Genomic DNA, 14742 nt, shown 5'->3' with positions numbered 1-14742 from the left:
ATTGTTGTTGTTGCTGTAGTTGCAGCAGCAGCTGTTGTTGTTGCAGCTGTGATTGTTGGCGCTGCTTGTGTTGTTTCCGCTGTTGTTGCTGTTCTTTCCGCTGCTGCTGTTGCTACAAGTGCTAATCGTGTTTCTGCTGGGTCCTCTGCAGCAGCAGTCGCCTCCGCCGCTACAGCGGCTGCAAAGGAGAGGGTCGACTTTGGAGATCTCTGGCAAGGGGGAAGGTATTAGAGGGTCTTGGTGTTTTACGTGTGGTGTGCCTCTTCGCTCCATGATCCATCGAACAAATCCTTCTCTGGGTTGTGCAATGAAACGCGCTTCTTCCTCTTGCCCCTCAGTTTCGCTATTTTCTTCACCACTGCTGGTGCTTCCGGCATGTCCTTTGCAGCCTGACTCGCCTTCTGTCTTCTCTTGCGTGGTGGGGTCAGAGGCTTCCTTTGCTATGAACTCAGCTGCTGCATCCGGCTGTGTCTTGTGCTGCAGCAACAGTCGGTGCTGCTTCTGCACAGCGGCGCCGAGGGCAGCACTGATCTGCTGAAAACGGACTCTGAGGCTTGCGAACTCCCACTGTCTGTACACCTCAATACATAGGCAGGGCCCCCACAAATCTTCGGGGTCCTTCCCGCAAGGGGGGAGACCTTGGGGGGCCCCCTGAGCCATTGCGGCCGATTCAAAGTCTGAAGACTTCCACACAGAGACAACGCTCCTTCAGCAGACCACCTCATAACCCCCTGCTTCGGATCCTGTGCTTTGCTGGGAACGGATTGAGGCGCCAGGGGAGGCAGGAGGCGATTGCAAAAATCAGAGGAAATCAGGCCAAAAGAACTGCTCAAATACTGGTAAGTGGAGTCTCTGGCAAAAATTGTTCAGACACTCCAAGTGCAGTGAGTCTCTATGATGCATTGAGGGGGCCCCTGTTGAGGGTCCATCGAGATATCGAGGGACCGGTCCCCCGCCGGAGGGGGGCCCCTTCGCCCAAGGATGGCTGCCCCTTTAGCCTCCTTCTGTTAAAAGTTTGCACTTTTTTGCCCGTTACAGAGGCAGACAAGGCACAAAGCCGCAGTGAGCGTCTCTCTGCAATTCGCCTTTCAAAGGGGGAAAAGCAACATGGACCCTTGCGCAGGGGCTTGCTGCGAAGGGGCCCTTCGGCCTTTGTTTTGAAAAGTACTCCAGCAAAAATGGTGCAAAGGAACGCTTGCTTTCTGCATGCAGGAGGCTATGAAACGGTACTACAGCGTCAATGCATGTGGAGCTGTGAGGCTCAGCGAAGGAGGACTCTCGGCGTAAATTATCAGACCCCCATCGTCGATTGCCTCGCCAATGATGGCAAACCTTCACAATCTTGCACAAGGAGTAACTAGGAGCAATGGGATGGCGCGGAAAAAGAGGAAAATTACCCCTCTCCTCCCTGCCTTGATAGGGTTCTTCCACTCCTAACAAAAAACTGTCATGGGGGAACCCCTCTCAAACTGTAAGATTCGCTAGGTTTGGCCGCTTATGGCACCGAAATTCTGCATCCCGAGTCTCTCGAGGTGCACACGTGGCAGGGGGCCTTTTTTTCCTAGCCTAAACCGGCGACGTTCCGGCACAAGTCAAGTCTTCTTCCAGCCATACAGCCCGACGCAACACAGCCGTGGTCAAGAGCGGCACTAACAGGGTGGCATATCCTCGCACACTGCAGCGCTACAGGGGTCTTTCTCTAGTGAGGAGTTACCCACCCGGTCCGTATCGGGAGGGTGGGAGCCTGCATTGAGCCTCCAAGCCGGAGGCATAACGTACGAAAGGATGCGTCATGTGTGTTGCGCACGCCTTTAAAAAAAGTCTCGCCCCTTCCTGGTTCCAACATCCTTCCACAGGGTCTCTGCCGGAGAGGGTTAGGCGGAGAGGGCAGGGATGCGCATTGTCACACACACACACACACTCTATGCTGCAGGCGCTCACACTTGTTTAAATGCAGCAATTAGCGCACAGGCACGACCACCCACCCCCACGTAGAAAAGAAGCTCGTGAGCACTACTGTGCAGCGAGCCGAATAAGACACACCAGGCACCGAAGTTACGAGCCACTACGCAACTCCCCTGTAACTGCATGCAACTAGCAAAGGACACAAGGACACAGGGGAATATTTTACGTCAGGGGGACCAATCTCAGTTTGTGCTGCAAGTGGCCAGCCTCTCATCCAAGATTTCCCTTTGAAGAATTAATAATCGTGTTTGGCCTATCTACCGCCCTTTACGAAAGGTCTTCGTCGGGCACTGCTAAGCTTCAGAGGCACTGCAAACCTGCCAGCAAATTCCTAAATGCTTTTTGAAGGGGTCCCTCATTCAAAAAGCGTTTAGCCCTTCTGACTTTCCGCCATGAGGGAGTGGAGCCCCTACAGCAACCGTAGCTTCACACTCTTAGACTTTGACCTTCCACACCCAGCTGCATATTACAACTGGCGCACGCGCAAACAACATTCCGTCTCCGTGAATCACGCCACCGACGGTACGCTGCAATAGGTTATGCGAACGAACCAAGGGTGCAACTCTTTGCCCTTGCTTAACTGAATGCAACTACTGTGCAAAAGAATGCGTTGAAAAGCAGCATAGTTCGCTACCAACAGCGCTGCGCAGGACAGCCTGCAGATCCGCTACAAAAAACTTCAGACACCCACATGCCCAGCCGGCCCCACGGCAAGGAGCCGCATTTCTAGCGAAACGGCTTTCCACCCGTAAAAGATGCGTTGACTCGTCTTTGTACAAGGCCATACAGTGGCAGGGACAGGGCAAGGAGTGTCTTGGGGGCGCAGTCAAGGTTGCACTGACTGCAAACGCTTTGCTCACAGCAGCGGCAGGTGCAGTATTTATCCCGAGAATAACGAACAGCAGGACGTAACCGGTTAAACAGCGCATCAGCAGCGAAAGACACAACAACGGTGCACAACAGGCGGGGGGCCTTATGTGGCGAGAGAAAAGCCGGATGCTACGAATCATCACATGCGCCTACTGAGGGTTTTGCGTCCCGCTACCCTGTGTTTATGCCTACGCAGTAGTTCTGCAGCCCTACTTAAAGATTTGAGGATTTTAAATAGAGACCAGCTCGCTCGCTCTGTATATATCTCTATCACTCTATCTATCTATCTCTGCGTATTCATCATGGCACATGGGTAAAAGCCAAAGCCGTGCAGCGTGTGTGGAAAAGGCTTCCACGACCACTGTACAAAAGCGGCTGGCGTGTTTTTTTAAAAAGCAAATGCCACGGCATCGTGACGTTCGGTAAGTTTTTCCCGAAAGCCGCGTCTCCGCTGCGCAGTCTCGCGTTCAAGCGCCTTGATGGGAGTCAGCGTGCTTGTTGGTGCACGCTGAGGACTCTCTGGTCAAGCTGTTATGCGGATCCAAATTGCTGTTGCTACTCCCGCTGTGCCCCCTTCTCGTGTGAGCGCTGCTCATGCTTCTGCTGAGGCTTTTGTTGTTGCATCGGCTGCTACCGCCGTGCACCGCGTCTTGCGAGGGTGGTTTCAGAGTAGTGCGCTGCCTGTGCAGAGTATCGCCATCTTGATTCAGGACGTTAACGAAGGCAGGGTCTGCCTCGCTGAAAGCATAGCCGCTGTACGGCCGAGGTGAGAGCTGCGTGCTCTCCCAATCGCAGCTCTAAGAAGCAGGGTTCACCACACACGAAAAGTGCACACCGAAGACTCGTGAAGAAAAACGGTTTGCAGGAGCAAGGACAGATGATAGCAGGGAAGAAGAGGCGAGTGACGCAAGGCGTCGTGCGTCCCACAACACAGGCAGGCAGCACAGCAGTTCCACAGGACCTAACCAATGCAAGAAAAATGGTGCAAGTACAATTTTTTGGAAGGAGCGACGGGCGTCAAAGGAAGGAGAGGAAGGAGATGCGAGGCATGCAAGCCACAGAGGTGCACGATGCACATCCTCGGGAGATACCTGATGACGCGGAGTCGATCCTTCCAGGAGGGTTCCTGCGGGAGACTGAATGACCGATGGTTTTGGCATAAAGGAAACACTGCGTCCCGCAGGTCGTGATCGTGCTGCTGCTGCCTCTGCGGCGGCAACAATTGTTACTGCCTTTCGACCGCGGAGCTTCTGAGGCTTGATTGCGGCTAAGCCGATCTGCGATGCCATGTCGGCACTCTTCAAATACTCCTGAGGCGAAAATAGCAGTGAGCATTGGCGCAGAAGGTGGAGAGGCATGCATCCCGCAATCAGAGGGAGAAGCTCCCCCCCGACACGGCAAAACATCGCGCCGGCAGGAAAAGAAGAAGGAGGAAGAAGTGGAAGCACAAGGGAAGCAGGAGCACACAGCGGACTAAAACGGCGGTTACGGCGGCAACAAGGGGCACAACACAAAATGTGAGTTGCAGCATACACCCGAACGCGGGAAAAAAATCCAGCGAGAGAGAGAGACCCTTGTAGAACAGGGAAGAAAACCCTACAACTGTACAGATACATATATAGAGATCTACGTATAGCTAGATCTCTCTCTCTCTATATATATATATCAGTTTTTGCACGGATGTATGTGTGCATCCGCGGGTGCGACACGAAGCACTCGAGCGCTCCCTCCCTCCTCCCTTCCCATTCCAGAAGAAGGCACAGCGCAATCCTCTCAGCAGCAACACAGCAATGTGCTTTTGCGAGACGGACCACCTGCTGGACATAGTGGTGAAGTTCGGGCATGAGGGTGAGCTTGAAAGTCTTCCAAATCCAATCTCGGAGGAGGCAGAGGGTCGGTCCAGCTGCCATACAAATGATTGTGCTCGGGGCCGCATGTACCAGCAGATAGTAAATATTTCCCAAGACAGATCCCGCAAATCCTGGCCACGACGAAAAGCCGAACATGAAGAGCAAACAAGCCAGCAAGCTGCAATCGATTCACGCAGAACCCCGCACTTGCACACCGGCAGTCATTTCAGCGCCAGCAGGTCGAAGACATCCACAGACATGAAAGGCCACCCGCACGCAAGACAGCCGGCAAACATGTATGTCAATAAATATTTATTTATAGCCATATTTTTTGTATATACATATACTTGTTTATATATATTTATGTATCATTTTGAAGGAGACCGCAAACTTTTCTTCTCCCTGTCCCGTGCCCCGATTACACATGGCGGCGAACAAGAGATCCACAATGATCAATGAGACACTTTATGCACACAAGACAGAAGCAGCAACTGCACAAGCTGCAGCGGCAAATGCAAGTGCTGGCCATCAAGCACATACATACATCTGCAGGATCATACGAAAAACACCGCTGCGCCGCAGACGCCGTTTTCCAACACAACTTGCAGCCCCCAACTCCTCTCTTCCCCCATCCCCTCCCCCTCCCCCGCGTTTCACTAGCCCCCGAAAACTCCCAACAGGAGCACCACCCACCACCGTCAGCAGAACAGCAGCAACACCAGCAACAGCACTCCCTGCAGCGTCCTCAGCAGCCTCATACCTAACAATAAACCCTCCCCAAACTACAGTATTCAGGTAAGCAGTTTCCAAGAGGACCTTCACGTTTACGACTATCATCGTGAGCGCAAAGACAACCATCCCACACATCCACAAATCGAACGGCTGCATCAAACACAGCATATTCACACACAGATAGATACTCAGTCACACACAGAAATACACACACAGATACACACAAAGACACATACATACACAGGTACAGATACATACACAGATATACCCTATGGCACAAAAACCCTCTATTCAAAGCCCTTTCAAGGATTCGCAGATCCTGCAAAGGGTACCCTGAGAAGCTCAGAAAGCGGGCGGCCGCATGCAGCCCTATAGAAGTAAAAAGAGTTTTTTCGTCACCCTACAACCGGCAGCCCCGGAGAGCGGCAAACACGCCAATAGAACAACAGAAAGAGCCGCAGAGAAAGGGACACACATACATACACAACCCGAAACCCAACAGGCTACACCTCAACAAACACATGAAAGCTTCTAGCTAGCTGGCTATCCGAACAGCTAGCTAGCTAGCTAGTTGGAGCCTTGAGCGTCGTTTCTGTGTGTACCTGTCCTCCGAGTGTCGGGATACTATAGAAGCCGAGAGCGCCGAGGGGGAGCGCGAAAACAACAGTTGCATGCCAGAATCCGGTGAGGCACCATAAAAGGAAGACTTTGAAATTCAGGTAATAGTGGTTTTGTCCGCAACGATACAGCTGCGGATATTTGAGGGACAGACGCCGATCTACGTCCTGATCGAGCACTCCGTAGAGCGTAATGGGGATCTGCAGACGGCTACGCATCATGCATTATGTATCCTTCATGCCACGCTGCGACCCAGGCATCGTTCGCACTGAGGTGCTCTCTAGAAGCGCTTCCCGCTGCTGCAGGGAAGGGCTGCGTGAGCGTGTGCTCCGGAGGATGAAGTTGCTAATAAGGAGGGAATAAAGAAAAGGCGTATATATATAGAGAGAGAGCGAGAGAGAGAGAGCGAGAAAGAGAGAGAGAGAGAAAGAGAAAGAGCGAGAGAGAGAGAAAGAAAGAACGACTCGATGCCCGTTATCTATTCTCCCCATCAAGCCGCCCCCGTGACTCCCGCGAAAGAACCCCCCCCCCTCGTTTCTTACAGCGGTAAAAACAACGTTGTACATTTGGTAGAGGTACTCAAAGTAAAACTTTTGCGAAGAAAAGAGGGAAAAGGCGCCGTAAAAAAACATGGGCAGAACCAGAACGAGATTCTTGTAGAACATGTACAGCACGAGGCGTGAGATGCGGCGATAATTCCAGCGGCCATGCACCAGGAGCAGGGGCTGAAGAAAGCGGAACTGACTCAAGCCGTAATCCGAAGTCTGCGCATGCCACCCAAAACAACGCACGCTCCAGGTGCATGCAAGAGGCAAGAAGCGATGGGGTCCAACGGAACGCATGCATGCAAACGCGCACAGCCCGAAAGGGCGCAAGGCAGGAGGACACCGCCACGGTCGAGTTGTTTAAGGCGAGCGTTAAAACAAAAAGGAGGCGCAACGAATGCACTAGACGAACAAACAAAGTAGAGAGAGAGAGAGAGAGAGAGAGAGAGAGAGAGAGAGAGAGAGAGAGAGAGAGAGAGAGAGAGAGAGAGAGAGAGAGACAGACAGACAGACAGACGAGCGCAGAGACGGGAAGTTGGGGACGACGCGCGGAGGGGCCCTGGCGGAAGAGAGGCGCAGGTTTAAAAGGTCGTGCGTTTAGAGAAGAAAGACGCGTGAAGAAAGGATCATCCTGTCGGTAAAAAGATAGACAGCCTTTGAACAAAGGCTGCAGCGTCAATAGACAACCAGCTACTATGGCGCTATGAAAAAAACGCTCAGATTCACGTCAAGGCAGGCTCGCAACGCTCAACACAAGCTTTAGAAGAGGCCCCGTACATTAAATGCTTGCATGCCTTCTTCGCCTCTTAGCCCAACCCCGACATCTGCGGCTTGGATCATGTTGCAGTCATTCGCACCATCCCCAATCGCAAGCGTCACTTCTCCAGTCATTTCTTTGAGCAGAGATACGACAGCTCCCTGGCCATGCCACACATACGCGGCAGCACAGACACATACCAGAGGCAATTAAAACACCCCCGCCAAAAAATAAATGCATGGCCGTCTGTCAAGAGAAAGCAAACAAGGACCCCCACAGCACGCACGCGCACCTGCCACTCACCTTTTGGTAGGGTGTCACCCTGCTGCAGATAACAGCCTTGCATGCAGTGCAGACAGCGGCAAATTGGATAGCCGTGTCAGGCTCGAGCAGCACGGCCAGAGCGTCCCCATCAACAAGCATCGCACGCTCAGTCTGCACGGCCCCTCCCGCTTCTTCTGCGTTCTTGCTGGGGTGTCGCTTGCTGCCAGCCGTACCAACCGAGAGGGCAGCAAGCTTCTCCTGCCGCCTCTCTGCAGCAAGCGAACGAACGTCCTGCTGCAACTTCTTGATAAGCCGCTCCTTGCTGCCCAATTCTTCCCACACGTATGTAGTCTTCTGCATGGTCTCTGACAGCAGCGAGGTCGCTACGCCAATGTTTACTGCCGTCTCGACTTTGTCACCCGTCAGCATCCAAACCTAGGCAAGAAAAAGGCATGCACAGCAAAGCAGCACGAAAAACAAACACTCGACGACGGTCACATATATGTGTTACACACACGCGAACGAAAACTGCACATGCGAAGGAGGAAGAGAGGAGGAGGAAGAGGGAAAAGACGCCACCTTTTACAAATACGAACATCAGGAAACGCACAAACGACACCGCGCACAGACGGAAAGGGCAAAAACGCGTAAACAACAACACCGCACCAAAAGGCCTCCCCCCACACGTACAAACGCCTCTAAGCTGCATAGCTAGCTTCTTTCCTGCATATCCTTTCTGCTAGGCCCTCTCTGTGTGCGCAACAAATGCAGTTTGGGTGCATCACGCCGGGAAAAAGTGCGCTCAAAACGTGATCTTCAAACGTGCCCTTGGAAGCCGCCGCGACTGCATAGACACCCGCTAAAAATCGTCGCAAAAGCACACACAGCAGACACACCTTAATGCCTGCTTGCCTCAGCTTCTCGATGGTAGGACCCACGTCCTCCTGCAGCTTGTCTTCCACGCCCGTGATACCCTGCAGCTCAAGATTCCTCTCTAGCATCTCCGCCACTCTGCCGACATGCAAACAGTGCATTGCACGCAGCACACACAGAGCCACCAAAACGTATCCAACGTCCAAGCAAAACACTACAAGGTTATGACTTAGACACACAATCCAGGGGAGAGAGAGAGAGAGACAGGGCAAGCAATTGAGCGAGCGAGCGAGGCATCGCCTCACACACAGAGTGAAACACAGACAGACCGAAGTTGTACAGACAGATACACCCCACAAATATGTAGAGACACGCATGCGCGCACGCGAAAGAAGCAGAGAGCAGAGAACCATCGATACGCCGAAAAACGGAGGAAAAAAGCCGAGATCAGCACCCTGGAAGGCGTGTAATGTAGCTTTGTAATACACCGATATGGAGAAGCTGTAAATACGCAGACGGTGATGCCTCAACGTGAGCACCTCCCTCCTACCCCCCCGAAAAATGAATACAGAAAAACCCAGATAGAACTCGCAGCACAAGTCATATCTGGCTGCGTTGATGATTTTCATTCCCCTCCCTTCATTGGCGTTCCCCTCCTCATCCGTAGGACCTTTTCCCTCCTTCCTCCCCTACCCCCAAAGGCTGCCTATCGATAATACACAAACTACGCCTAAGGGCTAGAGTAACGCGTGCACATCTTTACTGCTCGATCCTCTCCTGCCGGTTCTCGGTCGTGTTTTCTGCTTCTTCGTAGAATTTTGCCCACTGTACGAACTCCTCGGGTGATACTTCCCTTTGCGCAATGCAGAGCGTTCTCAGTCCATCCTTCGCGTATTCCTCCATGGTTTCGATCATAGATTCCTCCAAGGGACCGATGCCAGAGAGCAGCGGAATGATTACCGTATCTGCACCCTTGGTAAGCAGCAAGATCTTCCCTCGCAGCCCCTCACACGCGCTGCTGCTGCTACTGCTGCTGCTGGCAGCAGCAGTAGCAGGGGTACCTTCATCAGGGAAGCCGACATGAACCAAAACGCTCGATCGCTTTCGTCTCGAGGTGAATTCAATGCAGCATAGAATTCGGACAAGCACACGCCGCCCCAATACGGAAACAGACAGCCCCTCCGAGTGTCTTCCCAAAAAGGATATCCCGAAATGATGCGCGCTGTACACGAGAGCTCCCTCATCAGGACTGCTCGCGCCGTATCTGCAAGGAAAAACACACGCTGCCTCCCAAAGCCGCCGCTTCGCTGCAGAACGCGCATGCCTCAGACCGGCTAGTTTCCACACTTATCGCAAAACTCCCTGTGTTGCCCCTTCCCCCCCTCATCGCCCCCTCCCAGAGGACTACCGGCATCACTTGGGAAGACAGACCGCCCTCGTTCCCGCAACCTCTGGGGAAAATGCAAGTCGTACGTCGTGCCTCCGTCTTCCGCAGCCTCGCAGATCACCGAATGATTCACCGCGAGATGAAAGAAAAAACGAACGGCGTGTGCGTGACACGGACTGAAAGGATCCGAAAGGTGCTCACGCAGTTTGGTGTCGCTGATGCGCACATGGGGTGTATCCTCATCTCCAGGAACTGCACGCATTCGAAACACGCAGCACGATTTATCAGAGGCAAACCCCCTTCATTCGTCCTGCCCGTGAAGAAAAAACAGCCGCAGGCAGTGCATGCAGCGAAAATTCGCAAAAACATGAAACTCACGGGGAGGCGGCTCGGGCGGCACAGGCTCCCCAAGCCGACGCAGAACTTGACGTCGAATTTCTGTCATACCCGTTCCGTAACAGATTCCTGATACCATATGCAAACACATTAAAAAAATCCTCTCCCCCCTTCCAGCAATCGCTCACACACCATCGGCTATCAGGAAATCTTCCTCGAGCCTACCAATCCACCACGCTGAGCACTCTATTTGTACATCTACAACTGTAGATGCTATAGGTATGTATATATGCATAAATATGTATGCATGCATCCATATTTATATACATATACACCCTACAAATACACATATTTGTGACGCATATATATATACATATATATTTATACAGTTGTATACATATATATATATATACATATACATGCACGTATACATGTGTATACCTGTACGACGCAGGCGTCTCCCTGAATACAAAAAATATGCTTCTTGAAACCCCTACCCCCCTCCCTGTAAACGAAATGCAGCACTGTATGTGTATAGGCCACGGCGTAATCTGCATCACAGGAAAGACGCCGTCTTGCCGCCGCTGCGCGCGCACCCTTGATGCAGCACTTTTTGAATTCCATGACGTTGCGTGTGAGTGTTCCTGTCTTATCAGAGAAGATATAACCAACTTGACCAAGCTCCTCGTTGAGGTCGCTTGTGCGAGGCCAGGCCCCCTGTTTGGTGGGAGCCTTAGCGGCAGCAGAGACAGCAAGTGTTGAAGGATCGCGGCTGCGGCGCGAATTCGCTGAACTCCGTGTTTTGCTGTACTGTCGGTAGTGGGCAAAAGAGGTTCCTGTTTCCACAACGCTCCCAGACACGATCCATCCTTCGGCCTTGGCTGTGGAGTTTTTTGCGTAAGGAATGAGGGAAGCGTGTGCGTCCTCTCCCCTGAGCGATTTGGTGCCTGCTCTCCTTCCAAGTCCGTCTTCCAGCCCGCCTCTGCCGGCTGCTGTGTCTTTTCGTCCGCTTGCTGCTGCTTCCCCCAGTGATGCTTGACCCCCTCGAAAGGCGCCACTCGTCAAAACATCTTCAGTTGGCAGGTAAATCCGCTTCCTTCTCGCTGAGACTTCCTCTCCTGACATCATGTCCTTGTCTTTGAGAATAAAGAATGCCTGCAAGGCCTTCACCATGCCCATCTGAACGACTAGCGAGATCGGTACCATGTTGCACGTCAGCACCATCCACGTAAAGAAGCTCACAAACCCTGAACCGCAAATAGGAGGGCACTCATTCCACCTTCCCACATCATCACAACGCTTTTCTCAGTCGCTTTCCCTTGACCCCCCGCTGCGTGTGGCATGCACACACATAAACACACCCTCTGCAGAACTCTCTTCTTCCATTCGGTCCTCTGTGAGCCGAAACTGCAAAAGCACCGGCAATAATCGCCATCCAACCCCCTTTGCAACCCTTTTCCCAAAAGCCATACCCCACAACGCCTCCACCCAACCACCCGCCTTACAGAAAAGCGTAGCGGACTGACTCCCCTTCTCCGCAAACTGCTTGTAAAAATCCGTTGTCGAATGCCAGTACACCAAAGCCAAATGGAGAAACGCTGCCAACAAACACAGGAATACCTGTAAGGCCCAGACGGACAAGGTCAGACGATTCGTCAACCGCTCTACCCGAGAAAGCTTTCGAGGAGCGCTGCCACTATTCTGCAAGCATACAAAGAGATATTATATTGATATATCCATACATATGCACATAGATATATATACATATACACACATCCATACATACGCACATATATATATATATATATATGTATATATATATATATATATATATATATATATATATATATACATATATATATCCATACATATACAAATATATATATATATATATATACATCCATACACACACACATGAACATGTATACATACATTTTACGCGCATAAGAAAAGGACTTAACAGAGGAATAGGCATGCATCCAACCCTCCATCCATCTTTTTCTTGTGCGTGTTTTTCGAATCGCATCGGAAGACTTGACGCATGTGGGGCAATCCCTGGAGGGAGTTTGAACGATGTAAGAAATTAGCGCTGTCCTCCTGAAGCCTTAAAAGATGCATTTTTGCTGACGGAGAGAGAGTGCCTAGATCACCACTCATGCACATGAGCCCCATTGCACATAAGACATGCGAGCACGCAGACACACACCGTAGAATGGACAGTTAGATTTACCATCTGAATCTTGGTTTGCTTCCCCGTGTATACTACCAGTCCAACGACCCAATCCGTATTCCTCAGTCTGCAACCTCGAAGGAGGATTTGGGAGTAGCCGACTGCCACGGGTTTGTTGAAAGCGCTTTGCGCCCCTTGGAAGCCTTGACGTCCTGGCCGTAGGCTGCGGGAAGAGCCGAAGGCAGGGGTTGCTTGCGACTTGGTAGACAAATGGAGCAGCCCTTCGAAGACTCCCAAATCACGATTGGGCTGCTTGGTGACGAGCTTGCCTTCAAAAGCCTTTGCCGCCTTCACGGCCTCCGGCAGCGAAGACGGTAGAGCAGCTGCCATGCCTTTCGCCGTTTGCTTCAGCTTCAGATTTGTTTCGCCGTCCAGGCTGCTCGTCTCGATGAACGCTAGGCCCTTGGGATCGGACGATCCCAGCAGCAACACATCGGCTGCAAAGGCCTCGTTCTTGAAGCAGACCACGAGGTCTCCCACGCGCACATCTTGCCATTTGCGACTGACAAGCCCCAGACCAGCCAGTCGATCTCTTTCGGCGTTTTGCTGCCGCTGCTGCTGCCGCTGCTCTAACAGCAAATCCAGATATCCCTCGCTCTCCGACACATAGACATCGCCTTCCCTGGCTCTAAGGCCCTGCCGCACGGCTGCATCTGCAGCCCTTTGCTTTTGCCGCGTGTCTCTCCGTGCAGCCTCCGCAGCGTCTGCAGCATTCCGCGGCAAGGAGTGTGTAACCTGCAGATTCGTCGCAAGAAATCGATCCGAGTCGTATCCCCATCGCAATACTTCGAGGGGCAGGGACGGCACGGCTGCATTCACAGACAGGCGTAGGCTGCTGCACCGCCAGGGCCAGAGAGATCCTTGTTGCTGCTAGCCACCCCAAGCGCTACACTTCAAACCGGAAAAAAGACGAGTCTGCTAGCGTCGAAGGAGCGGAGGTTGGGCTTGGAAGAGGGATTAGGAGAGGGAGAAAGAAGATTCGGGGTTAAAATAAGGATTAGGAAAGGGAGAAAGAAGATTCGGGGTTAAAATAAGGATTAGGAGAGAGAGAAAGAAGATTCGGGGTTAAAATAAGGATTAGGAGAGGGAGAAAGAAGATTCGGGGTTAAAATAAGGATTAGGAGAGGGAGAAAGAGGAGGTGGGGTTAAAATACGGATTAGGAGAGGGAGAAAGAAGATTCGGGGTTAAAATAAGGATTAGGAGAGGGAGAAAGAAGATTCGGGGTTAAAAGAAGGATTAGGAGAGGGAGGTGTACCTGCAAGTTTTCGAGTTTGTCTGATCTGTGCCTTTGGATGTCCTCATACGCATCTTTGAATGCATTTACTGTGACAACAACCGCTAAAGGAAGAGCCAGCGTTGGCGTTCCGTTTGTTGTTGAGATCTGGAAAGCGAAACAAGCGCATCATGAACAATTACCCCATAAAGATGCAAACACGAGCCTGCAAGGACCTCCTATCAGGAATGTAAAGGCTGGGGGGATGAGACCTGAAACTTACTGCTGGAATGCATTGTAGCGCGCAAATGACGATGAAATAAACATTCGACGTCTTCTGAAACTGCTCCCACAAATTTATTGGCAGGAAAGTCAAAACGGTGTATTTCGACGTGACCTGCAGCATCACCCCCAAGCACACACACATTAACACACACACACACACAGATAGATACATAAATACTAACACGTTTCCATGTGCATACACATACGTATACACGAATACGCATATTTACGTACGTACATACATATATATAGACAGACACATGCACATATGTGCATGCACTGCACCCTCTTAATAGCGCAATCAGCCAGGAATGTTCAGTTCTCCAGGAACGAGAGTGAAGTGTGACGATCGTAGCTAGCGGGATGCAGCGCAAAGTTCAACCACTCGGATTCTAGCGCGGTTCGGAGGCAGCCGTTGTCAAGGTCCCCTGAAGAGGGAAGGGTGAGGTGTGGCCATCTCAAGGCGGCATGACGTGGAGGGTTGGCAGCTCTCATATTAGACACAAACGCGTTAAGACTACTTGAAAAACGGGTATAAGTACGATGCTCGCTCCGCCCACCACTTCGTTGGTGACACTCTCCTGCCGTTGCTGCGCATTTAGGTATACTGTCCAGTCGCTGGTAGGATCTCTGCAAAAAAAGCAAACTCTGAATCCACTCCAGAATCTTCAGGGAGGTAAAGGGGGCTTATCTTTCTTTCAGGGATGGGAGCGGGCGCACACACTCGAAGGGGACCCTGTCTGGAGGATCTCTCCCGAAACGCAAGAGTCTCACGTCTTGTGGCGCCTCAAAAAGTTCCCCATGTTGACAGCGTTT

At 51.8% G+C, this 14742-nt stretch overlaps 1 protein-coding gene across 1 annotated transcript; it reads right to left on the bottom strand.

The window, feature by feature from the left end:
• Nucleotides 1-3302: 3302 nt before the first annotated feature.
• On the bottom strand, nucleotides 3303-14421 carry LOC34619142 (probable phospholipid-transporting ATPase IA). Its single transcript, XM_026335171.1, has 19 exons — nucleotides 14326-14421; nucleotides 13925-14038; nucleotides 13684-13809; nucleotides 13040-13162; nucleotides 12428-12982; nucleotides 11703-11898; nucleotides 10794-11444; nucleotides 10240-10326; nucleotides 9948-10113; nucleotides 9238-9738; nucleotides 8498-8612; nucleotides 7641-8036; nucleotides 7358-7498; nucleotides 6578-6799; nucleotides 6020-6235; nucleotides 5446-5567; nucleotides 4650-4863; nucleotides 3802-4112; nucleotides 3303-3630 (listed from the first exon to the last, which is right to left on the bottom strand). Exons 1-19 carry the CDS (start codon nucleotides 14419-14421, stop codon nucleotides 3303-3305), a joined length of 4680 nt encoding a protein of 1559 aa, XP_026190956.1.
• Nucleotides 14422-14742: the final 321 nt, after the last annotated feature.

This window comes from Cyclospora cayetanensis, unplaced genomic scaffold, assembly GCF_002999335.1.
Source record: "Cyclospora cayetanensis isolate NF1_C8 unplaced genomic scaffold, CcayRef3 CcayRef3_contig_60, whole genome shotgun sequence".
Taxonomy (NCBI): Eukaryota; Apicomplexa; class Conoidasida; order Eucoccidiorida; family Eimeriidae; genus Cyclospora; species Cyclospora cayetanensis.
This window is presented reverse-complemented; position numbering and strand designations above follow the sequence as displayed.

Coding starts and splice junctions, on each gene's coding strand:
- LOC34619142 (XM_026335171.1), bottom strand. CDS start 14,421: ATGAGAGCTGCCAACCCTCCACGTCATGCCGCCTTGAGATGGCCACAC. Junction 13,810..13,924: donor CGCTACAATGCATTCCAGCA/GTAAGTTTCAGG, acceptor TTCGCTTTCCAG/ATCTCAACAACAAACGGAAC. Junction 6,236..6,577: donor ACAACGTTGTTTTTACCGCT/GTAAGAAACGAG, acceptor AGCCGTCTGCAG/ATCCCCATTACGCTCTACGG.